The 25,700-nt window shown below is 37.9% G+C and overlaps 1 protein-coding gene across 1 annotated transcript in view; it reads left to right on the top strand.

The window, feature by feature from the left end:
- SCN2A (sodium voltage-gated channel alpha subunit 2) overlaps positions 1-25,700 on the top strand; it is a 144,558-nt gene that overhangs the window by 30,352 nt on the left and 88,506 nt on the right. Inside the window, exons 2-3 of the mRNA XM_037044560.1 lie at positions 15,983-16,297; positions 17,170-17,288. Of these exons, the coding sequence (XP_036900455.1) occupies positions 16,031-16,297; positions 17,170-17,288 (386 nt within the window). The 5' untranslated portion in view covers positions 15,983-16,030. The remainder of the gene's footprint in view (positions 1-15,982; positions 16,298-17,169; positions 17,289-25,700) is intronic.

Here is a 25,700-nt window from a genome sequence, read left to right as displayed (position 1 = left end):
ATCTTTGATTTTTTTAAATTAATGTATTGGGGTGACATTGGTTAACAGGATCAGATAAGTTTCCAGCGTACATTTCCTTGATTTTTGATTCTCCCTTAACTCCTTTTGTCCTGCCTTCAAGTAAGCGTGACCTTCTCATGTTGAAAAATGTGTGCTTTGCTTCTATTTGCTTTCCCTTAACAGAGCATTTCTTAAACAAGTTTTTTGCACCTCATTTCTTTTTTCTTTATGAGCCACTACTGCTTATCTGTTTTCAATATTGTGCTAAAATTGTAGTCTGAAATATGTACTATTATTCTCATATTAATGTTTTCTAATATTTATTTTGCACCATACACTTTTCTTTTTGATATTTCACTAAAAAAAAAAAAGCTTCAGCAGGCAGCTATTGACTTTTGGCATTGTATTCGGCACCTTCTCCATCTGGCTTCTATCACCTTCCTTGACTAGATCTGCAGCTTGATGTAGGCAAGAACTTCTGCTTCAGTTCAACTGATCTTTTTGTTTGCTATTGTCCCAGCCTACCTTATTTTCTCTAGTAGGCTACAGGTGGACATGCTTGGGGCTTGCCTTTGCTCACGATTTCCCTTCCAATTGGAATGCCCTTCCCTTTCAGGTAAACCTTTACAGTCCAGTGGAAGTTCCACCTCACCCAAGAAGCCTTTGTTCATCACATCAGCCCCCAATGCCTTTAACCTTTTATGAATAGCAAGAGATAGAGAATAGATTCTTTCTGGGGCCTGGGGAGGGGTGATCAAAATATATAAATTGCAATTTTGCATCTGTTGTTTATTTGTTATGGACACTGACGTAGGATGGCTAAAAACGTAGTTCTCCCATCTTTAAAATAAAGTTATTCATACCTCCCTGATCTATCTCCTTGGATAGTTGTAAGTGATAAATAAAATAGTGTATATAGACAATTTACCCTGGCTGGGTAGCTCAATTGGTTAGAGTGTTATCCCCATACACAAAGGCTATGGGTTCAATCCTTGGTCAGGGCACATACAAAAATGAACAACTGAGTGCATAAATAAGTGGAACAAAAAACCTCTCTCTCTCTTAAAATCAATAAAAAATTAAATTAAAATATTTGTAAATTTTTAAAAAATCTATTCAAGCTTGACATATTATAAAAAATCATATGTTGTTAGCTGTCTTATGTTGCTTTGTTCTCTCATGCTGTTACTGTGTTACTGGACTGAGTACTCTTATTAAATTTCCATGTGTTTATTCTGACTGCTTAATTAGGTTTTAAAATCTTTTTTAACTTTATTATAGTGATATTGATGGTATTATGATCAAAGATTCAATAATAGTGAAATTTCTTAGAGCTTACTATCTTAGAGGCATAACTGGTCTTGTACATCCCAATAAAATGTGAATCCAGAGAAGCTTATAGGCATATTTTTATCCTGGCCACTTGGAGATAATAAATTGAAGGAACTGATAGAAACCATTTTCTGAAAGATGGTCAGCAAGAAGAAAAAACAAAGATGATTTGCTTGTCTCAGCTTGCCTAGGTCTGGCTTGGTACAGATAGTCACACAGACTTAATAGGAAACAGGAAGTCAAAGAAAGGCACTTGAGCTTGGGCTCATGCCATTTTCTTTCATAGAAATATTACTTGCAAAAAATAAAATATGCATTAGTTAAGTTTTGACAAACATGTTGAAATAATGCTGTATTGGATAAGTACATTTAATTTGTTTTTTATTCATCCATTGATGGACATTTGAATTGTTTCTTGGCTTTTACTAATATGGAAAAGCTGCTACAAACATCCTTGCATAGGTTTTTTTCTAAGTTTATATTTTCACTATTCTTGAAATTGCCAGCCGAACAGATAAAAAAAACATCCATTGATATTCCGTTTTCAAGACACACATTTTAAGTATAATGATACAGGCAGATGGAAACTAAAAGAATAGCAAAAGATATAGCACGTAAACACTAAGCAAAAGAAAACTAATATGGTTATGTTAATATCAAGTAAAGTAGAGTTCAAGAGAATAAATACTAAGACAGATTTTAAAAATGATCATTTTATAGGGTAAAAGGGCCTATTTGTAATAAGATATAACAGTCTTAAATATGTATGACAAAATCAATGAATTCCAAAATAGAAGAAAAAAAAGGCAAGGCTAAAATGAGAACTAGACAAATGCACAATTATTCTTAGAGATTTTAATAATTTTCTCTCAGGAGATAATAGAACAGTAGAAAAATTAGTAAAGATACAGATGACTTGAATAATGTTACAATTATCACACGTGAGAACCTGACTGACATTTATAGAATATTACGACCAACTCCAGATTATATGTTCCTTTCAGGTGTACAAAGAACACTCACCAAAGACTATATATTAGGCCATAAACAAGTCTCAATTCATTTAGAGTCTTGACTAAAATGGAATGAAATTAGAGAGCAATAATAATAAGCTATCTAGAAAAAGCCCATATTTTGGAAAGTAAGCAACACAATTCTAAATAATTGATTATTGGATCAAAGAAGAAATCATAATGAAAATTAGAAAATGTTCTATAATGAATGACAATTAGAATAAAAAAATGTTAAAAAAAATCTTGGTGTTCATGCCCTTTATCCATTCTGTTGTCTCAGGAACTAATTAATCAAATTAATATTTCATTCTTTTATAGAACTGAAGAAATAAATAGGCAGAAATGCAGACTGAAGGCTGAGAATTATAGAGATCATGGCCACAATAAATCAATATTCTTATTCTTCTATAATTGTTATTAAACAACTCCATCTTACTGAAGTAATAAGTAAATATCCTTTCTATGTCAATAAACATGATACTAAATACTTTGGCAATTTTCCCATAATAAATCCCATGTAGGAGTGTGTATGGTGCTCCCATTTCCATCCAATGAAGTAGTAGCAGAAGTAGTAGCAGGAATTGTTCATAATGACAGAGATTATAACTAAAAAATCAGTGTTAGACAATAAAAGAGTTGAATAGAAACCAAGGAAAGTTGTGAAATCTCTGTTCCGAGACCTGAGACAAAGAAATATGTCTCTGATTGTAGTTCAATTTTTAATAAATACAAGTGGTCTGACTAAATGATCTCCTGGGAAGCCCCTCTTCCACATACAAAACCTATCCTTTTAGTTAGCATTGGTTATTTTGCCAATAAAAGAGAAATTTTTGCTCAACAACATAAAGAAAAGTTGGGGGTCAATTCTACGTCAAAGTCATATCTCCTGGGTTCCGGTCAGAGGGCAGTGTAGGCAGACATGGGTTGCCTCTTTGCACAACCACCTCACAATTAAAACTAAAATGTAAAACAACCTTCACTCAGAACTGCCATAAATACCATTGAACTGTCATAAATAGCATTGAATGGAAGTCTGACAACCAAGGATTTAAAGAAACCACATTCATCTAGGCTGGTAGGAGGTGTGCAGGTGAGGAATGGGCTGGTCTCTCACCCATGTATGGTGTATAAAAATCCGGGAGGAATATCTCAGGAGTGAACAGGCCCCGCCCCACACCAGGCTCCCCAGGCCCAGGTTCCAGTGCCAGGAACATAAGTTCCTACAACTTCTGGCTGTAAATAACAGTGGGGATTAAGTCGATAGAAGAAACTACTGGAGCCTCAAGCAGTTCCTCCTAAAGGACCCCCCCCCACACACTGACCTATCCAGACTCACTCCTTCTGAGCTCCAGCACTGGGGTGTCAGTTTGAAGGGCACCAGTGGCATAATGGGAGAGACTAAAGTGCCTGGCATCAAGATGAGAAGAGGCCATTGTCCCTTTTCTGATCCCTCATCTGACCCCACAGAGCCATCTGTTGGCAGGCTGGTGCCATATTTGAGACTCCAAGAGCCTGGCTAACACTATTTCACCTGCCTTAGAGATCCTCAGAGACATTACCCCACCTAACTTATGGGCCCATTCAAGCTGCTGTTCTGTATGAATGGCTGATAGTGGCTCATGCTTCACAACTTCCTAAATCCCCTCAAACAAGCAACAGCTGGCCTCAGTGAGCTCCAGGCCCTGTACTAGTAGCAGTCAGATTAGTTTCACAGCTTGGCTAAGTCTGGGGATCTCTGAAACCAGCAAGGTAGCAACTTTCTTAGGTTGCTTTATAGCTAGGAAGGGCAGTCCCAAGCAAAACACAGGTGGGGGCTGACATTGGCATGCACCACCCAGGAAACCCCATGATCAGTGCACCCAGTGGACAGCTATAGACCATGTTGGAGCACCACCACACAGTCCCTGCACAACTCTCCCTCCACAAGGGCTGATGTTGGTGGCAAGTGGTCACACCCAAACATTGCAGCTGACTGGCCTGGGTAAATCCCTCCCATTAATCTGCAAATAGCAACCAAGGCTCAAATACAAGAGGAGGGTGTACTCAGCCCACATGAAGGGTACGCCTTGAATATCCAGCTAGGGTAATGGTGGAGGCTGTGCCACTGGACCCTATAGGACACCTACTACATTAGGGCACACTACCAAGACATGGAGTCAAAGCAGCTCTACTTAATACATAGAAGCAAACATGGGGAGGCTGCCAAAATAAGGAGACAAAGAAATATGGCCCAAATGAAAGAACAGATCAAAATTCCAAAAAAACCCAGCTAAATGAAGTGGAGATAAGCAATCTATCAGATGCAGAGTTCAAAACACTGGTTACATGGATGCTCCAGGAACTTAGTAAAGACCTCAGCAGCATAAAATATATCTAGTCAAATTAAGGATTCAGTAATTGAAATAAAGAAAAATTTACAGGGAAACAACAGCAGAGTGGATGAAGCCAAGAATCACATCAAGGATTTGGAACATAAGGAAATAAAAACCAATGAATTAGACAGCAAGAAGAAAAAAGAATCCAAAAAAGTGAAGACAGTATAAGCAGCCTCTGAGGCAACTTCAAGAGGCCCAATATTTATATCATAGGGGTGCCAAACGGAGAAGAGAAAAAGCAAGAAATTGGAAATCTATTTGAAAAAATGGTGAAAGGAAACTTTCCTAATTTGGTGAAGAAAATAGACATTCAAGACCAGTGAGCACAGAGTCCCAATCAGGTTGGACTCAAAGAGGTCAACACCAAGATGCATCATAATTAAAATGTCAAGCATTAAAGATAGAGAGAGAATCTTACAAGCAGCAGGAGAAAAGCAAAGAGTTACCTGCAATGGACTTCCCATGAGACTGTCAGCTAAGTTTTCAAAAGAAATTTTGCAGGCAAGAAAGGACTGGCAAGAACTATTCGGAGTGATGAAAAGCCCAGACTTACGACCAAGATTACTCTATCCAGCAAAGCTTTCATTTAGAATTAAAGGACAAATAAAGTTCTTCCCAGACAAGGTAAATCTAAAAGATTTCATCATTACCAAGCCACTATTACATGAAATGTTAAAGAGATTTAAGCAAAAGAAGATCAAAACTATTAACATTAAAATGACAACAAACTAACAGCTATTAACAACTGGACCCCAAAATAAGAACAAAAACTTAACAAGTGACTAGAACAGGAACAGAATCATGGGTATGGGGATCATTTGGAGGTTATCAGCTGGGAGGAGGAGGGGGGAGAAAGGGGAAACGGTGCAGAGATCGAGAAGCATAATCCGTAGGAACCAAGTAGATGGGGGTGTTAAGTATAAAACAGGAAAGGGAAAAGCCAAAGAACTTACACGCATGAACCAGGGACATGGACTAACAGTGGGGAGGATTGCTGGAGTGAAGGACAGAAGGAGGCAAAGGGGAAAAAATTGGGGACAATTCTAACAGCAAAATCAATAAAATGTAATTTAAAAAGTAGTATCTTCTAATTTACAAACTATTTTACTTGGAAGAATATTTTCTTCATAGAACTCAAACTAATCTCTCTCTTCTCTTTGTCTCTCTCGCAACCAAAAGGAAATTCAGTTTGCAATGTGTGATCACGATTTGAACTTTTCAAAACCTATGTGAGTCATACCTTGCCATTTGATAATTTTCAAGTGACAAGGCTACTTTATAGATCAGTTCTTGGTTTTAATGATTTCAGTGTATTTTTTTGGGTTGGTACTGAGAATAATAAATGGGAAATGTCATCTGAGTACTAGCCTGGAAATGAATATGGAGAAGGCAAATGATCACGTCACTGTGGGGAGGCAGTATGTTTTCCTGAGCCTTTTGTCCTTTTCCTTTCTCAAGCCTGCCCTTTTCCTGCTGTAGTTTGCGGATGAAATTGGTGAGATGGAAATCCCATGATCTGATGTATGTGGGCTCTGCATTTATGTGCACGGAATAGAGCTGTTCAAAACCTTGTAAGTTCTAGCCATACTTTTGTAATTCACATAGTGAATTCACATTTAAAGTTTAAAACTTTAAAATATAGATCACTTCTTTTTATTTAAAATTTGCTTTCTCCTTTCATTCCCGCAGGCAAAAAAAAACTATTTTCATGATGTTAAGAAAAAGAAGAAAATAACTTTGCCTATAGTGCTTTGTCATTGAAAAAAAAATTTGGTTCAAATAATATTAATTCATTCCAAGAGGAAACTTGTGGATTTGACCAAGATAGGAGTTATCTTTATCTTAAAAAGAGGGGGGAATAGAAAGAGGAGAAGAAGGCAAAGAAAGGAAAGGCATATGGGTCAAGAGATTCAATGAACTCTGGAATAGAGTGGCCACTTTTGGTCTCTCTAAAATGTGTTAGGAGTGTGAATAGCTGCCCGCATGTCAAACAAACAAGTACACTTTTCACACATCAAAACCAATATATTTTTTACACATGAAACCAAACAGAAGGTTTTGTAGAATACCTGCTATGTAGTTTATAACTCTTACTCGGTGCTAGCGTGTCTTTTTAAGACTGCATCATGGGACAAGAAGAATACCCATTTTATAATCTTTTAGAATTTCAACAACTATCTCTAGGCCTTTTGATACACCGCATTTTGCTTTGTCTGCTCCTCTGGTGTTGAGCTGCTTTTGCCCGCATCATCTAGCCCCCGTATCTGTAACGCTGTTCTTGGGTCCACCCTGCAGACAGCCATACAGATTTAGACTTTTTCTGAGCAGCCAGGCATGCTCTCCTGCTTTCTGCAATCCCCTTCGGTGTTCAGGCTCAGAATATTGAGTGGCAGGGAGTTTTCCTTTATTTCTGGTTCGGTTGTTGCTTCTCAGCTCTGGCTTGGGCTCTGATCTTGACATTTATGTCACAGGTGTCCCCGGTGAAACTGCTGGGACACCAGATGGCAGGCCTAACGGAGGATGGCATCATCTGCGGCTGCACTCATTGCTCCTGCTTCCTGCTTGTCTTTCTTCTTCCTGTGGATGCTATTGCCTTGTGTTGTCATTTTCCTGCTATCAATGTTATTTACCTTGCTGCAGGCCTTTCCAAATGTGAATGCCTTTTTGTACCTTTTTTCATGCAGTTCCTCTGCTTGGAACCCTGCCATCCACGAAGGCTCCTGACTTGGCTGGCTTCCTTAAGTTCTTCGAGGGTGTTTTCTTAAATGCCACTTCCTTAGCAAGACTTTCCCTAAGCATCCTATTTACATTTACAACACTCTTCTCCTTCCCAACTCCCTAGCCTGGTACTTTTTTCTCTTTCCCTAGTGTTATCTTTTTCTATAGCAAGTAGTAGAACTTGCTATAGTCTATGTTTAATGTACTTGTGTACAGTCTCTAACACTATGACACGTAGAATATGTTTCACGAGGGGAGAATTTTGTCTGCCTTTGTCTGTTTGGTTAAATACTGTAGTCTAAGCATCCGGGGAAATGTTGGCTGTTGGTTAGCACCCAAATATTGCTTGGTTAAGTGATAAACTGCATAGTGAGTTCTGAAAGATCAGACTTTTCCAGCTTTACGTTGGTCATTAATCTTGCTTAGAACCCTACTACATGTTGAAGAGCTGAAAGGCACAGGGAAAATCGGATGAGTAGCACCTGCTGTGTGTACTGGGTATTTTATTTATCTTTTTAATTCTTACTGTATCATAATTAAAAGTCCTTCGTCCAAAGTCCAAGTCCTTCATCGAAAGTAGCACAGCTAAACATTGGTAGAGGATGCAAACTAGGCTTTATGGCTCCAAAGTTGCAGGCTTTTTGCTCAAAAGCATGGTGTCCACCAAATAGTAGTAAGTCCATGACAGCCCTTCTAAATCAATGATGTCTGCATAAATCAAGTGTAGCTAGGAACTGAGTGCAAAAATGCTGGGTTAAAAAAAAAAGAATTGTGAATTAGCTCCCTAATAAGTAACAACCCTAAAAGAAGGCAATCTAAATCTACCATAGATGCTGGTAGGGGTTGACAGGAGATGAGAATGAAAAAGAAATTTGAAGGAGTCTCTAAATGTCAGAGAGAGGAATTTGTACTTTATATGTGTGGTAACGGAGAATGGTTAAAGTTTCTTGGGTAAGGAGAACAAGATTATACTTTCCTTAAGATTTAACTAGACACAGTTTTGGAGATGAATTAAGCCAAAAAGGTATGCAGAAAGATTTATTCAGAGGTCAACACTGCCTTCTTTTTCTTTAATTATAATGAAAATTCAGAAAATGAAGAAGATATTCTGTAAAGAATATCTTCCACAGTGACTGCACCTGAAGGAGTGATAAGATTGGGAAAGGCAAATAAGTGGATCTTGAAATTTCCAGGCTGGGAGTCAGAGCTAAAGGGCAGAAATAATCATACCTGTGCATATGTGCATGTGTGCGAGTGTGGTGTGTGACGAGTGAATGTGTAATGTGTATGTGTGAGGTGTGTGCAGGTGTGGTGTGTGCAGGTGTGCATGTGTCATGTGTGTGTGAGATGGAGAGGAGATGGAGATGGAGTAGTCTCCAGACTACTACTGGAGAGAGTAGTCTCACTTTAGGTTAGGGGCATGCATTAAAAAGGGTAAGGTAAGCTCAAACTGTGGAGGTGACGTAAATGTATACGGAAACAAAAAACTCAGAAGCTTCAAATTAGCCTGGCATCACGGCACATAAATCATATTGGAGAGTGAAAAAGGTGTGTTCAGTAAAAACAATAAGAAAGCTCCTGAATAAATACAGAGTTACAGCTGTAATTCATCAATGAGTTACTGGGTGGTTTATCTCAGGTGAGGTAGTAGGCTGGATACTGTGGAAACCACAAAGAAAGCAAGATGAGATAGTAGGGGCAAGAGGCTCTGCATAAATAACTTTAATAAGATGTAGAAATGAGAAACAGCTAAGGTATCTCTAAAAATAAAACATCAACATTTATTAAATGTCAACTATGTCCCAATTATAGTGCTTCCTTTTTTCTTTATAGATTTGTTTCATAAAACTCAAAATGAGCCTTTATTTCTACTGATGAGAGAACTGGGGTGCAGAGGGTTCAAGTCTGATCCCAGCAGTGGGGCCCTAACCCCACACTACCAAGGGTCCACAGGGAGACTAAGTTATTCCTAATGGGTCACCAGTTTGTTTAATAGCAGTAGGCCTGTGCTATTCTATAAATATCTTAAGTATAAATAGGGATTCAGTGACTTAGAAAATCACATATTTGACATTACCCTTCTCAACTTCTGGATCTATGGTACATTTCTTGTTTCTGAGGGAAAATGGTACAAGCAAGTGTATTTAGGCTTTGAAATCAGACACTCGAGTTTAGATGCTGGCTTTGTTGGCCATGGCAATAAACCAGAATCACCGCTACATTAGAAAAGTGAAAACACTACTTCTTTCACAAAACATTACAAGAAATAAATGACGTAACTAATATCAAGAAACCAGAAGAGTAGCAGAATTTAGGTCATGTTAACATAAATGAAGAAACACATCCGTGGTCTCTCATGTTGTCATTCTCTCATCTGTACCTCTCCCTCTCCCGACAGACATAGGTGGGTGTGCGCGCACACACGCACGCACGCACGCACACACACACGTTTTGAATCTAGGACACTTTGGAATGTAGCTATTTTTGAGCCTTGTTTTCCATTCCAAAGGCCTTCTGCTTCTGGCTCTGCCTGCCTGTTTTCTCCTGAGGAAGATGCCCACACATTCCAATCTACTACCTACCCCCCCCCCCCCAGAGGAGTCTATAGGCTGCCTTGTTCTCCCCTGTCAAAGAGGGAGGGCTGAGGGGGAAAGTTTTAGGTAGAAGTCCTCAGTGAACCAGAGGAATGAAGATACTTAGCTGGAAATAACATTTGGCATTTGGAACAAATGGAAATATCTCACTCTTGTGAGGACGATCATACTTTAAGAAATCTTCCTTAACTGATGATTAAGATACAGAAGGGGAATTCTGTGATTCTAGTATAATCCAGCCATCAGAAACAGACTGACATATAGTCAGATTAGAGGTGGACTTCCAGCTGATAAGTCATTTAGGGAGAGTTGTAGTAGTTCATGGGTGTCTATTAACATACATTTCATACATCTGAAGATTAAGAAAGGATGTAGAAACATGTGACGAGTTTACCTGCAATAAAATAAAATGCTTTATAAGGGTATGGGTATATCTCATTATATATATTTTTTCCCTGGGAAAGTTGATTGTAAAGTGATCATTAGTACATTGAGCAATTTTTCAGGGATCATAATAATAACATTGGTATATATTTCTATTAAAAAAGAATATTGCTCAACAAATATTACATGAATATAAAATACTGAAAATAAGGTTTTGGTACTGTAAGTAAACCTAGCATTTGAAGAGAAATGACAGTTTATCTTAGAAGTCCACACTGAGCCTGCATCCGCCTTTTCTGTTATGCCCTGTTCCTGATCTAGAGTGGACGACCTGTCAGCCTGCTTGTTCAGAACTTGTTCCCTCTCACAGAAATTGTTTGCTACGTTAATTTTCCCAGTAGATTAGGAGTGAAGGATTTAAAAAAACTCAGGAAGTGACAATCAGAAAGTTCATGAGAAAATAGACTTGAACCTATGGATTAAGAAAATTAGAAAAATCCATAAAATAAATCTTCTGATAATATTTAGCATATCTTTTCTTAGTTTTTGACTTTAACATTATTCTAATGTACTAAAGAAAACTAAAAAATTACAATCGTAAAATAGGATTAAAAGATCAATTTCAGAGAAAAAAAACATTGCTTAGTATTTCTCAGCTTTCTTAACTCAGAGACAAAAGCCTCCAAGATTTATCCAAGCTTATCCAGCCATTAATTATAGTATAGACTATAACTATTTATTTATCTCTGAGATTAAATGAGCCAATAATTTTCTTAGTATGAATTTAACTTTAGAGTACTTATTATAAATGTAGATCTTTGTTGAAAAAGTCGTGTACTATTTATTACTACATCTCTTTGTTTTGTATTGCCTTATCATTTATATAACTTTAACTACTATTTTTTTGTGGATGTCATCATAGGTAATAACATGTTTTAGTATTTCTTTTACATTGAAATTTACAAAATAAATTTTCCTTTTTTATAAGTGAGAAATGTAAAAGAAAGAAGGCATGGAAATGGCAACATAAAAATGTCAACAAAATTTAGGAATCTAATTCTTAATGTTTTTTCCTTTCTGACTACTTAAAATAATATTGTTTGTCTTTTCATTATTTATGGATCTTCTAAATATAGTGTCTGGACTTATAAATTTTGTAGTACAAAATGTTCTGTCTAAAAAGTAGCATAACTCAATGAAGTTTAAAAACCATGTAAAAATGTCATTTATCATTCTCATAAAATATCAGTACAGCGTTAACAAGGATCAGAGCAAATGAGGGAAAAACTAATGTGCATGACTTCTGGAAATTCTGTCCTGGGAAATCAGAAAAAAGAGAGTGTGGTTCTAATCTCAAATATGTATTTCACAGAAATCTTTTTGAGATGGAAAAATATTCAGGTGTTCCTCATCTTAGATCCTGCGGTTTTGAGAAAACATTTCTTGTTCACCCTTTTAATATCCTAAGGCACATTCATTGGCTAGGATCAATGGGAGAGAAAGAGGTGACCCTACAACTAATACATTATCTAACTGTGTTTCTGAGAGTGAATTGTACTAGGGAAACGTCTGAGAAGCATGGCACAGTGGTTAGAAACATGGATTCTGTAGCCAAAGAACATGGATTCAAATTCTGCTACCACTCACAGCTGTGAGAACTTATGCATGTTGCAAATTGTTTAATTGTTTGGTGCCTCAGTTTCCTCATGTTTCAAGTGGGGATACTCTCAGTATCTACTTTATCACATCGTTGCAAGAAATGGTTCTATAATTTTTTAAATAGTGCCGAACTAAAAGTTAGCACTGTGTGTTATTATTATGCTTGCGTTCCCTCAAAAATATATCTGACAAATTGCTTCATAAATTTTGAACTCCCTAATTTGTTTTTTGAAATAGAGTCTTTTCTGTAACAAGTTAGCCCTTTTCTGTAACAAGTAGTATAACTTGTTATAAAGACATGTTGAACATGTCTTTAAAGAGAGGCCAGAATAGTCATATATTTATTTAATAAATGAAGCTAATGCTCACCGCAGAGATTTGTGAACTATCTTACTACAATAAGGCAATTTCCTTTGAGGAAGGAATCTTTCAAATATCTTGCCTAATTTCTATGTCCTACATATGGAATATTAATAAAAATGGTGAAACTAGAAAAAGAAGGAAATACATACATATATTACCAAGTAGTGAATCACTACAAATGTAACAGACACAGGGATGCACCTGGAAGGCGCACTTGTTTCTGTTGACCAATATCAGTGCCCCTTACCCTAGTAGTTCTGCTTTAGACAAATGTTTTTGCACCACCACCACAACTGGATTGTCCATACGTTTCAAGTGACATTTCCTCCTAATTCTGAAGGTGGGACATTGGGCTTAGGGAAAGCCACTCTAAGGAGAGAGCGAGGCATTGCCCTGGACAGAGTGACGACTGCAGGGATGGACATGTGTTTCAGCTGGAGTCAGGGAGATACAACATGAGGTTTTCTGAGTATATTTTCCCTTTCAAATTTAAGTCTAGGAGGTTGAGAGGCTGGAGCTGCTACAACGTCTTACTACAAGGAGGAACGAATCTCTAGAAAGGCTCTCACCATAGAAATCAGAGCCAGAGGATAACTAGGTGAAGGTAACGTCAGTTGAGCTCCTGAATCATCCTAAGCCAAAAGCTTTCTGTAGACAATAAACCTGAACTAACAAATACCCTTCCTTTGTTCCTTTCTTCCTTCCTTCTTCTTTCTCTTAGGTCAATTTGAGTCATTCTTTTTCTCTTATAACCAAAAGAAACTTGCTATAGTGACTAAAAACTTCTTTTTGGCTATATCTTCCCCTTGTTCATTTCCAACAAATGTATGTTTAATGAAAGTGGGAAAGTAAAAAATAGGCAAAAAATACCCAATTTCAAAATTATAATTTTTCTGATTATCATTGGTACCACTGTTTGATTTTTATTTAATCTTTAGTTTAGGCTTTGTCTGCACCAGCAGGTGTTTCTTTTTAAGACTAAAGTTCACAGATGCTCGGTGTCAGACTTTGAGGTTGGATTCTGCTTGTGTGATCTCAGGTGGCCTTTTCCTGACCACGGATGCTTAGTTTCTTCAGTTTTCAAATTGGGACCATGGCAGTGTTTATCTGACAGGGCTGTGGGGGAGAATGAGATAATAGAGCAGACGCAGACATCTTAGCCTAGTAAGACGGCCTAAACCCATCTGACTGCACACAGTAAACCCTCAGATTGTAGCTATTATTTGAAAGATTGACATTTAAGATTCCACTGACTTTTCCATGTTTCTTTTTTTTCTGGTTGCTTTTCAGTTACTTAAATTGGAGATAAAATAAAATTGGTGCCTCGTTAGTTTAATTTTACATCTAGAGAAAGTTAACTTGCATGACATAAAGGCCATCTCTTTGTTGAATTAGCAAAGCAGTTTATTGGATTTTAGATACTCGAGGGCTGAGCCTAATGTTAAATCACCGTATGTAAGACTTCCATTAATATAATTGCTGTTTAACGAGTTTTTATTTTTATCCCTTTGTTATTTACTTTCTTTTTACTTTTCATTTGAATTGCTTGTGTTGAATAAATGACTTCTGGATTAGCAAATAAAAAGCACAAACAGAAGACTTATTAGTTAACAAAGTGAAATCAGCAAGATCAGAGTTCCATTATTGAAAGCTTTAGGTTGCTTTAAACACAGGTTTGTATGTACACTTTGAGAGGGTTCTCTTTATAGCTCCTCGCCCTCTGGTGGTAGTTATAAGAATGTCATTTTGTAGTCCCTGCACAGGAAATGCCTCTTCTTACTTCAGTTACCAGAATCCTTTTACAGGAAGTTAGGTGTGGTCTTTGAAGAAGAATTAAAAAAAATGAGAAAAAGAAAAAAAAGCATGATGGAATTTTAGCTGCAGTCTTCTTGGTGCCAGCTTATCAATCCCAAAATCTGAGTATAAAAGATTCTGCAGTGGTAATGTTTTCATATTCTTATTGTGCTTATTCTCTGTGATGCTTCTATACCTTTACAGTAGAATCTCTGGGGGAATCTGCAGAGGACCACTTTCATTTTGAAACTGCTGGCTGCATGTTTTAGCATGTCTCTTTTATTAGAACACCCAAGCATGGCAGTTCTCTTTTGCACACCCCAGGGAGGAAACTGCCAGGCCTGTCTCCAGGCAAAAGGGCCTCTGGGGCTGGGTGAGGAAAATGAAGGATGTTTGCAGGCACTGTGGTACTGAAGGCAGTCTGCTAGCTGGTGGCTGGAAAGGTCCTACCTAGTCTATTGCCAAAAAAAATGTGGAGATGGTACAGTGGCTTATGTTATTTTAGATTTCCCTGTTTTATCTTTCATGTTACAAAAATCATCCAGATATTGATGAATTTTACTCTTAGAAAATGTACTTCATATAATTAAATAGCAATTCTCAGTCCTGTAGAATGGGGGTTAAAATGAATAGACATTTTGAAATGAAGGAAAAATAGATAAGTGATTGAATACAGATGGCATTCCAAAGTCAAGATTTTGGTGCTATCTTTTTAAAAGCATAGAAACTCCTGCCACTGATTCAGAGATAACATTGGAGTGGTTGGCATGCTCTGTTGAGTTATAGATACAATCCAGTAAAATGTGATTGGAATACAGTAGAACATCATTTATGTTATCGCAGATACCAGCATAATAGGGGTGTGCCTAAGGAATGAACTATGTTCAACTGATAATTTTTTTCAAGTCCAAAGATGCTCTGTGGATTTTATGAAATAGGCGCTATTTGAGAAAGTGGGCTATCTCCACAGTATTTTAAAGGCACTGCCTATGTGTTAATTCAAGAAGCAATTACATGAGCTAGCAGCAGGTTCCTAAACCAGGGGGTCCAAGCTCCGGACCTCTGACGTGGGTGACTTCCTGCCCAGGTTGGCAGGAGCTGGATCCCTTCCTGTGCAGCTTCCTAGCAGTTCCAAACACAACCGGGCATCCCCGCTCCTTCCTGCTCCCTCGGTTTCAAGCAGTATCCACCTATGTTTCCTGGTATGTCAGGATTGCCAGAGCTTTTTACCAGGTGCGTTGATTTTAAATAAGCTCTTAAGGGTGGAAAAATAGACCAAAGGGAACATAGGAAAAGAAATGGAGAGATGCGTGCAAGATGCCTGCACAGCCCAGGTTCTACAATTTTGGGTGATGATTCATCTCTTGTTTTGGATCTCCGATATTTTTTCAGAAAGGATGTTAAAAAAGATGGCTGCCAAAATATTCACACAAGTGAAATAAGCACATACCAGTATCTTCCTTTTCCCAGATCTAAATCGGATATTTCCACTTAAAACATTTTGGGAGTGGGAGATGAGACTACCTCATAGGAATCTACTGAATATGTAAGGTAGTTCTCCATGCAAACAAATGAATGCATGCATGAGAAGTCCCTGCATGCCACATACAGCCTCCGTACTGAAGTATTGTTACAGATAGTTCGGTTTATATATTTAATGTCAATGTCAGGCAATTGCCACAGTCACCTTTGTTCCTAATGACTGTTGCTTTTTTCTCTCTCTTTTTCTCTCTATCTCTTGTCTCCATAGTACTTTCTTATGCAAGGAGCTAAACAGTGACTAAAGCAGGATGAAAAGATGGCACAGTCAGTGCTGGTACCACCAGGACCTGACAGCTTCCGCTTCTTTACCAGGGAATCCCTTGCTGCTATTGAACAGCGCATTGCAGAAGAGAAAGCTAAGAGACCCAAACAAGAGCGTAAGGATGAGGATGATGAAAATGGCCCAAAGCCAAATAGTGACTTGGAAGCAGGAAAATCTCTTCCATTTATTTATGGAGACATTCCTCCAGAGATGGTGTCAGAGCCGCTGGAGGACCTGGACCCGTACTATATCAATAAAAAAGTGAGTTCTTAGTTAAGTTGCCATTACTTCCCCTACTTACTAATTGGTTCCAGACTATTCCCAGGGATATCTGGTAAAGAATGTCGCACCTCCGCCTCTCTATCACAGGTAGCCGTAGGAAGCTGGGTGGCCCGACTATGGGAGGACCCCATTATTTTAGAAGTGCTTTGGAAACACACGTTTGAACCTGCATTTCCAGGACAGGCAGAGAACTAAAGAGGCACCCTGCAGAGCAGGGACTGAGGAAGGGCACAGTCTATCACCGTGCAGCATGGTGAAGCAAAAAGTGAGAAAAAGAGTAAATTTTTCATATGCTTTACATTTCCATGGGTAGTATCTAAATGATTCTTTAAGCCCTTGAGCTCTATATAAAATATTTGGATTTTCAGCAGATTTTTAGCTTCACCCCATAGACTGTACCCTTTCCATAGCTCTCCCCAGAAGATGTACTAGCAGATAAATTGCAAGTACCCCCAAAAGAGTTGGATCCAAAAATGCATTTGGAAAACACCGAAGTCGTTGTGAAAATAATTTTAACTGAACAAGGAATCACATTTTATTCTGTTCACGAGTTATAATTACAGTTTTAAAATACTGCTATCAAAACTTGATAAAGATGCTAAGAATTTATATGGCATGGACTAAAAATGTTCTTTATTTTCTTCTTTAAATCCCCTTGTCACCAAATTTAGGAGAATTTATAGTGCTCAGAAAGAAAAGAAATACCTACTATCATGCCATATTTTGGTAATTAGTATGTTACTCCTTTATTTTATAAGGCTATATTTTTAAATAAGTCTCACCTTTCTCTTAAAATGTCTTTGATTTGTATTCTAAATCTTACTTTCCGTGTTGTGCTTTTTCTTTTTCAGACGTTTATAGTATTGAATAAAGGGAAGGCCATCTCGCGGTTCAGTGCCACCTCCGCCCTGTACATTTTAACTCCCTTCAATCCTATTAGAAAATTAGCTATTAAGATTTTGGTACATTCATATCCTTTTTTCCAAATAGTCACTTAATGTGATTTTGCTCTTTGCCTGAATTACTGAACTGAAAATGTTTCCTTTAATATAGGTGGTTGGTTGGCAATGCCATGTACTCTTTTTCTTTTCCCTTAACTCCATAGTTAGTATACTGCACAGTGAGATCGTGGGTAAGTGAAACAGCTTCCCTCAGCCTCCATGTGTTTCTCCTCTTCCTGGCTCACTACTGCTTCCTTCTTTCCTCCTCTGCTCCCTTCTGAATTGCCTGCTACATCCAGGTGTTCTTTATTAATTTTGACTGTAGTACCAGGTTCTCCTATTACAAGTCTTCCTCTTCAAACTTTACAATGTTGTGTAGTGGGTAATCTTCATGAGCTAAGATTCTGTACTGCTTCTATGTTTGGAAAATATTTACATAATCCGAATTACACAATTTTTAGACTAAATTTTACTACTTTCTGTTTCTCATTTTAGCATTCAAAAGCTTTGAATTAGTAAATGTTTACAAGTATGACTGTGTACACACTAGCCTTTCAAATATTTCTCCAAATTCTATTCCCAAATAATTTTCTTTCCTTCCTTCCTTCCTTCCGTCCTCTTTACCTCTTTATTTTGTCATTTGTTCCTATGTTTTATTCAAGTCACAGGTCCTGCTACAATTATCTCCCTCCAAAGTTTTAATGCCTGTCTATACATTTATATTCTCATTTTATTCTTCATTCTCCCTATTGGAGCAGCTACTACTTCCTAGAAATAGGATTTATGCCACCTTCGATGGCAAATTACCATCAGATGGTAATTTGATTTGCTCCTGAAGGTTACATAGAGTAGTTGTGAATGATAGCCTTATTCCAGGCAGGGTCTGTGGTCTGCCTGACACCCAGCCCTAGAAAAGCCGAGGAAGCAAAGGTTTGGAAGCCTGGGGCAGTGCCAGGTAGGGGCATTGCCAGGAAGAACACAGAAACATTGGGATGAGGACTGGTATGCGTCAGGAGCCAGAGGTAAGTTTGCTGAAAGGGTAACTAAAATTTAAGCAAAGCCCCAGATAAGACAACTTCTAGTGTTGTATCTTCTTCAGAACGGTTGTTACCTGGGATTCCATGACATGGTCAGCCCAGGACCCGGCTTTAAGGCTTTCAGTGTAGAAGCTCATTGCCCCTGACAGGACCGGAAAATACTTGAATTAGACTGAGGTGCAAAATTCAGGAGGTGGGTTAAGCTTAGTACCTGGAAATTCATTTCAGTGTTGGGAGGAGGGGCTGTTAATTATGTCCCCAGACTTGCCTGGAATTCTGCTAAGTGATTTCTTCAGAAGCCTGGCATTCTGCAATTTAGTCTCCTTCTGACCTTTAGTTCACTCTACTCCCTCCACCTCAGTTTTGAATAGACATCAACCTATTTTAATTGGATTACTTTTTACATTTTAGGATTTAATAATGTGTTCTGAATTAGCTAAAGCAAGATGTTTCCTTATTGGTTTTTAAGTAAGAGAGCCTAGATGTACAGGGAGAAAAAAATGTCTTTGACTTAGCATCAGGAATGACTAATAAAGTTGAGATGTAGATTTGGGCCTCCTGAATTATAAATTATGCTCTGTTATTAGGTTTCAAGCATTTCTAATGTGTGCACTGAATAAATATGCTCATTAATTATTTATATATTTTACAAATAATTATATATCCCTTATGGCAACATTATTTTTACATATGGTTATGTGAAAACGCAGACTTAGTCTAATGTTTTGTTCAGAGTAGACACTGGTAGAGTGCATGTTGAATAAATAAGTGACTAATGAATCAGAAGTTAGAGAATCAGATGCAAAATGGAAGGTTTAAATAGATCATAAAAAACCTATTTTGTCCTGAATCTGAATGATGAGATGGAATTAAGAAATCCCAATATTAAAGAAAACGACAGCTTTTGTTGTAAAAATATTGCAAGGAGATCTTTGAGAATATCATGAAAGCTGTTATCTTCACTCCAGAGAACCTTGGGATGTTAGGGAACCCAAGAGTATTAACATAAGTCCTCCTAAAAAGGGAAATCCCAAGTGGTAGAGCAGGAGGGCAGTTTTAAAAGTTCTGATCAAAGACTCTGGGCACAGAGGACATAGTTCATGGTGGGGGTTCCCTAGGAATCAAGATACAACTTGAATTTGAGGGTTTGCACTTGCTCCAAAGAAAACTGCCACGGGGCAAAGTTGGTAGAAGGCCTGCAGTGATGCAAACTGAAACACAAAGGCAGCCACGTACACCTACTGGTATCTGCCCAACGGTGGACTCCCCCAGGAGCTTGTCAGTTGGCTTATAGCCACAAATATCTTCCAATATAGAAAAAGCAGATTTAAAAAAAACTCTACTTGCCTGAATTACAATATTATGTTTCAGATTATCTCACATTGAAACAGAGATATAAGAAAAGGCAGGTAGTCTTAAGACAGATAAATTTTTCATTCTTTTGGTGATAGTGGTGCACTTGATAAAAGATCCTAGTAAACTCTGATATATATATAATACTGTACAGTTTGCAACAGATTTTCCCAATGGTTTGGTCTTTTATTTCCCACAGTGCAAACCCTACATTCAAATCTTGATTTTTCTGCCTTTAAGCACAGTGCCCTTTGCTGTAAGTTAAAAATGCTTAAGGGTAGTCACAGTGGGTTTGGACAAGTTAAGAGATCATTGTCTATTCATTTCACTAGTTGATAAACCAGAAAATAACCATTCACAATAAAGAAATTTGTATTTTGAACCCAAACTCATACCTCTATTTAAAATGAAAATTCCAATGTGTTTTATAAAGAACTGTTTTCATTAGAACTTGATGTTTATCAAATTAACTTTGGTTCTTGATTTCAGCAGAATAGGTTATGTTTACTATATTTTTGGCAGGGTAAATTTTGAAAACTGAAAATGCTTTTGCTGCGCCTAGTATCTTATTTTAATAGTTACATAAAATATGGTTATATTTTTAGGTATAAAAACTTTAAAATTATCTATCATCCTTAAATTTCCAGAGTTTTAAATGTTTCATGTCAGTTTTTATGATTTTAATTTAATATGTACACGCTTTTCCATTTTGTGCTCATTATTCATTTATATGTTGATTTGCAAATGTTTATCGAGTACCTACTATGTGGCAGATGTTCTTCTAAGCATTAGGGTGCAACATTGAACAAAACAATGTCCCGGTCTCATGTAGTCACATAGTTGTGCATGTGTATATTTGAGAAGAGAAAGATAATAGAAATAAATCATATGTCACCTAGTGACCAGTACTATTAAGTGAAACAAAGCAGTATTAAAAGAAGAATGGCAAGGTCTTGTTTTAGATTATATGGTTGGAGAAATTCTTTCTGAACAAACATTCAAAGAGCATGAGAGAGTGAGATGTGGACACTTAGGGGAAGAGTAAATGTAAGGGGACTAGCAAATGTGAGGGTGAAGTATGAAGGTGAAGGCGAAACTGGAGTGTTCAGGAATCAGCAAGGAGCCCAGTGTGACTGCAGCAGAGTTGGAAAGGCAGGGAGTCGGAGGAGAAAAGGTCAGTGAGCATGGAGGTCGGGGCTGGAGTTGCCAGCTATGGAGAGAACAACAAATTTACTAATTCAAAAGGAAGAGATGACTGAGGGGTTTTCAGCTGAAGAACGTCATGATCTAACTCGCATTTTACAACATTGACTCTGCTTCCTAGAGAATAGGATGCATGGAGGGAAGGTATAGAAACAAAACAATAGATCGGAGGCTGACTGCCATCACGAAGTCGAAAGATGCTGGTAGCTTGGACTGCGGTAGAAACAATGAGGATGGCTAAATGTCATCAGATTTAGATGCATTTTGCAGAAAAGCTGACAGGTTTCATGGAGAAATTGGGTGCAGGATATCAGGGAATGTGCAGAGGTAAGGCTGAATCCAAGTTTTAAGTCTGATTCAGAAAGAAAAATGAAGTTTCTATTAACTGAGCTTGGGGTGACTTCCAGTGCATCAATAACAGTGAGTAAAATCTAGAGCTCTGATTTGAACATGCTGTATTTTAGATGCCTATTTAGATGCCTCCACATTCCATGGAGGAGTTGAGAAGTTAGATGGAAATGCAAGCCTGCAGTTCAGGAATGGGCTGGACTAGAGGTATGATTTTGAAAGGTGTCACTGTCTGGATGGTATTTAAAGTCATGAAAGAGACACCCAGAATCACACAACTAATGCAGAACCCGTTGTCATTTACACGGGGGAGGAAAATGAAACATAGCTTTTGCTACCAGGAAACCAGGATTCAAACGCCACCTCTGAGATTTATTTTTAGCTATTTGACCTTGGGCCACGTCGCTCCAACTGTGTTGAATCTCAGTTTCTCTGTCTATGCAATTGTAATAATAATTTATACATCATTAATAATAAAATGTAAGAGAAGTCCCTAGCACCGTGACTAGCACTTAGCAGATACTCAATACATGGTAGGCATGAAAACTGTTATCGGTAGCAGTAGCAGCTGCTATTGCAAGATTAGCAAAAGGAAACTTTCATATTGCTTAAGGAATTCTACAAATATTTTTGTACAAATCACTACTCTCTTAAGGCTTGACTTGGCAAACAAAATGTTTATATAGCACAAGAGTTTGGAGCTGTAAGAGACCAAACACAATACAGTGAGTCTCATCCTTCTCATATTGTAGATGAGTTCATTGAGTTTCTAAGGCTATATTTTGTATTAATGGCAGAGCTAAAACCTTCAGACCCGGTCTTCTGATTATTAGCCTTTGCTTTTTCCATCCAACCAAAGTAAATCAATTTTAAACTCTTGAGTATAATTCACTGGGGGTTTAAAAGTATAATCTCTGTCTCTATGAATTTAAAAGGTTTTCATTGGTTCCAGTTCATTGTTTCATTACACACAGAGTGAGCTTTTTAGCACATCCCAAACTTTACAGTGTCTATGTAGAAATTTAAAACTTCATAGTTTTCCATGCAAAGAGCTATACAGGGCTCTGGTAAAGGGTGAGAACAACTTATAATATCTATTTCCCCTGCTTTAAGTGCTCAAAATTTGTCACATATTATCACATAGTTAGAACATTGTTAATAATAGAATGAAACAACTCAAGAGTTAATATATATGTAACATTTAGTTAATATTTCTGCTGGCTCAGAAATAGGTACCAATGTATAGAAAGAGACCTATTTACACTGCTTTGAATTCTCCATTTCTATGTTAAAAAAATTGCTCACATAAAACTCTTCTACTTCTAGTTTATATATATATTTTTTTTTTTAATTAAAAATTTCCCTGAGCCCTAGCTGCTGTGGCTCAGTGGATTGGGTGCTGGCCTGTGAATTGAATGGTTATTGATTCAATTCCCAGGCAGGGCACATGCCTGGGTTGTGGGCCAGGTCCCCAGTTGGGAGTGTGCAAGAGGCAACCAATCAATGTATCTTTTCCACATTGATGTTTCTCTCCCTCTCTTTCTTTTCCCCTTCCCTCTCTCTAACAATAAATAAATAAATATTTTTACAAAATCCACCTTAGATTTCTATGGATAGTATATATCATTACAAAGTCTCTGAACAGAAGTACAATTTCTTTCCCTTCCTTAAGAGTGACAAAGGAATGCTCTACACTTTATATTCAATAAACAAATGATTAGTAATAATAAACATAACTGTATCCTCTAAGAGAAGCAGCCATACTGTTATCTGCCTTTGTATAAGAAACCTGAACATTAAAGAATTAGAGAACTTGCTAAAGCCCACATGCCTGGTAAAGGCTGCATGTGATGCACGGGCAGTTCATTGATGTAAAGCTCGTGCCACTTCACCCCACACAGGATGACGTAGAGTCAGGTGTGCCAGCACTTCCATTATCCAGATTCCAATGTCAAGGGCCATCATAGCCATTTTCAGTATAAACTTGGCCTCTCCTCATCATATGCACCCAGGGAATATTTTAGATCTGCCTCTATAAAATAACATGATATGGTATAGGAAAAATGTTCTTTTTAATCTATTAATTTCTTTATACCAAATATTAATAAAATGTGTTAACCTTTTGATTTATACTCACCTGTCAGTTGGCAGATCTAAAATATTTCCTGTGTGAAATAGCAACTATTTGAGGGCAAGTAATGCAGACATTGTTTCTGCCCTTATTAAGTTAACATTCTAGTAGAAATGATCAATATTAAAATGAGTCTTTGGAGGAATTGTGTAAGATGCTACCAGATTATAGAGCCCATATATCTAAATATCAGGTGCTGTTGTGGGAAGCTTTCTACTAGAAATAACTTCTAATCAGTATGCAGACTAGATTGAAGGAAACCAAAAATGGATTCAGAAAGACCCACTTAGAGGAAACTGCAATAATCTAGGTTAGACTTGATACATACCTAGACCATGTGGTAAGGTGGGGATGCAAAAAAGTTGGCTGAATCCGGAGATAGCAGGTAGAATTGACAGTATTTTGTGTTGAGCCTTATGTGGAAATTTAGGAAAAGATAGAAATTCAAGATTGCGTCTGGATTTCTGACTAGATCATGGGACATTTTATAAGATCAGAGGTGTCAAAGGAGCAGTTTTGTTTAGGGGGGACCAGAAGGGTTGAATGAAATTTTTAGTTCAATTTTATAGCTCAAAATCTTTTAGATAATCTTGAAGTGTCAGTGAGACAGATGCATGCGGATGTCGTATGGACAGGCAGGTGTGTAGAGTCGGGAAGAGAGGCCTCGCCTGAAGAGGAGCATTCGAGATTGGTGGGTCCATGAGTGGTACTTGAGGCCATGTTTGTTGGTGAACTCTATTCTACTAGGATGAGTGTAGCAGCAGAGGAGGTGGGGACTGGTTGAGATAGTCTATGCCCCTCTTTTCAAAAATGGATTACAGCATTTCAAAAGATATGAAGAAATTGTTACTCATGAGGCATGAAGAAGCCAAAGGGATTGGGACCTATGAAGCAAAGGCAAAAAGAACATAATAGAATGGAGAAGAATCATCTTTGTCAAATACTACTGAGCAAGCCAGTCAAATAAGAATTCAACATTATCCTTTCATTTTTAGTAAAACGACATGGAGAGTTTTGTCTTCAGAAAGAAAACCACTAGGCTAAGGAAAAGGTAAACAGCTTTTTAAGAAGTTTGGCTATGGATGGAGAAAAGATTTGGGACCAAAAGTAGTTAAGGAGGATTGTGGGGTACAAGAAGGTGTTCTCACTCTCTCTCCCCAAGATAAGAGAGACTTAAGCAAGTTTTTTTAAAGATTTTATGTATTTATTTTTAGAGCGAGGCAAAGGGAGGGAGAAAGAGAGGAGGAGAAACATCACTGTGTGGTTGACTCTCATGCACCCCCTACTGGGAACCTGGCCCGCAACCCAGACATGTGCCCTGCCTGGGAATGGATCCCACAACCCTTTGGTTCTCAGCCCAGCACTCAATTCACTGAGCCACACCAGCCAGGGCTGAGACTTAAGCAAGTTTATGTTGATAGAAAGAGGCCAGTAGAGTGGGAGATATAAAAGAGAAGAGAAGAGAGAGGTCTTTGAAGTATTTCAGAAGAGTAGAATGTATCCAGGGCATGGGTGCAGGGATTGAAAACTTATTCAATTGAAACAAAAAGGAAAAAGGACAGGTCCCAATGCAAAGAGGTTTGTCAATTTGGGGGTGGGGAGTAGAGAAATATTCTCTCTTACCTCAGAGACATAGAAAATAAGGTCATCAGTTTGAGGTGGGAGAGGAGAAAGAAGAAGGTTGGAGGTCAGAGAAGCGTGGAGAATATCTGAAACTACCTTTGCAGAGTAAGAAATGGAGCTAAGTGGAGAAACACAGGACCGTGTTGAGGGCCCTTGAGATTGGGAGGCGTGCATTCATGGTGGTGGGAGCCCGCCAGGGAGAGTGGTTTTCTCCAGGAGGGCCTGGCAGGGTAACAGATCGCCTCTGTGATCCTCTAGTTTTACTTACTAATAGCAAATCAGCTTTAATTTTATCTATATTTTGTTTGTTTTCAGCATTAAAGGAAAAATGTTTCTTCTTTAAGATGGCATTTTTCTGTGTTCTCTAGGTTGCAGTGCCCTCACGTGGCCAATCCAGATCATTCACATATGACTGTTTTCACATGGATGCCTTTGAATTAGCTGGGGGTCAAGCACATGCCAAATTGTTTGGACTAGTAAACACAAAAAATCAATCATTGCTCTAACTAGAGGTCATGGTAGTGCACGGATACTTTCTAGCTTAATGGCACGCTGGCTACGCACTGTCCTACTTTACCACAGTTAAAATCATGTTGGTATTTCATTATGTGTGAGTGATGTGAAAATGTAGAATAAAAATGAAGCGTGAGAAGGGTTATGAATAGCATCCATTTATTCTTTGAGATTTTTCTAATTGTGTCTAAATTTACATTGATAAAAGTTCTTTTGCATAATTGCAACTGAAT

The sequence above is a fragment of the Sturnira hondurensis genome, unplaced genomic scaffold (genome assembly GCF_014824575.4).
Source record: "Sturnira hondurensis isolate 20B ecotype Veracruz unplaced genomic scaffold, ASM1482457v3 Scaffold0004136, whole genome shotgun sequence".
Taxonomy (NCBI): Eukaryota; Metazoa; Chordata; class Mammalia; order Chiroptera; family Phyllostomidae; genus Sturnira; species Sturnira hondurensis.
Note: the sequence above shows the minus strand (reverse complement) of the source record. Positions and strands in the feature narration are given on the sequence as shown.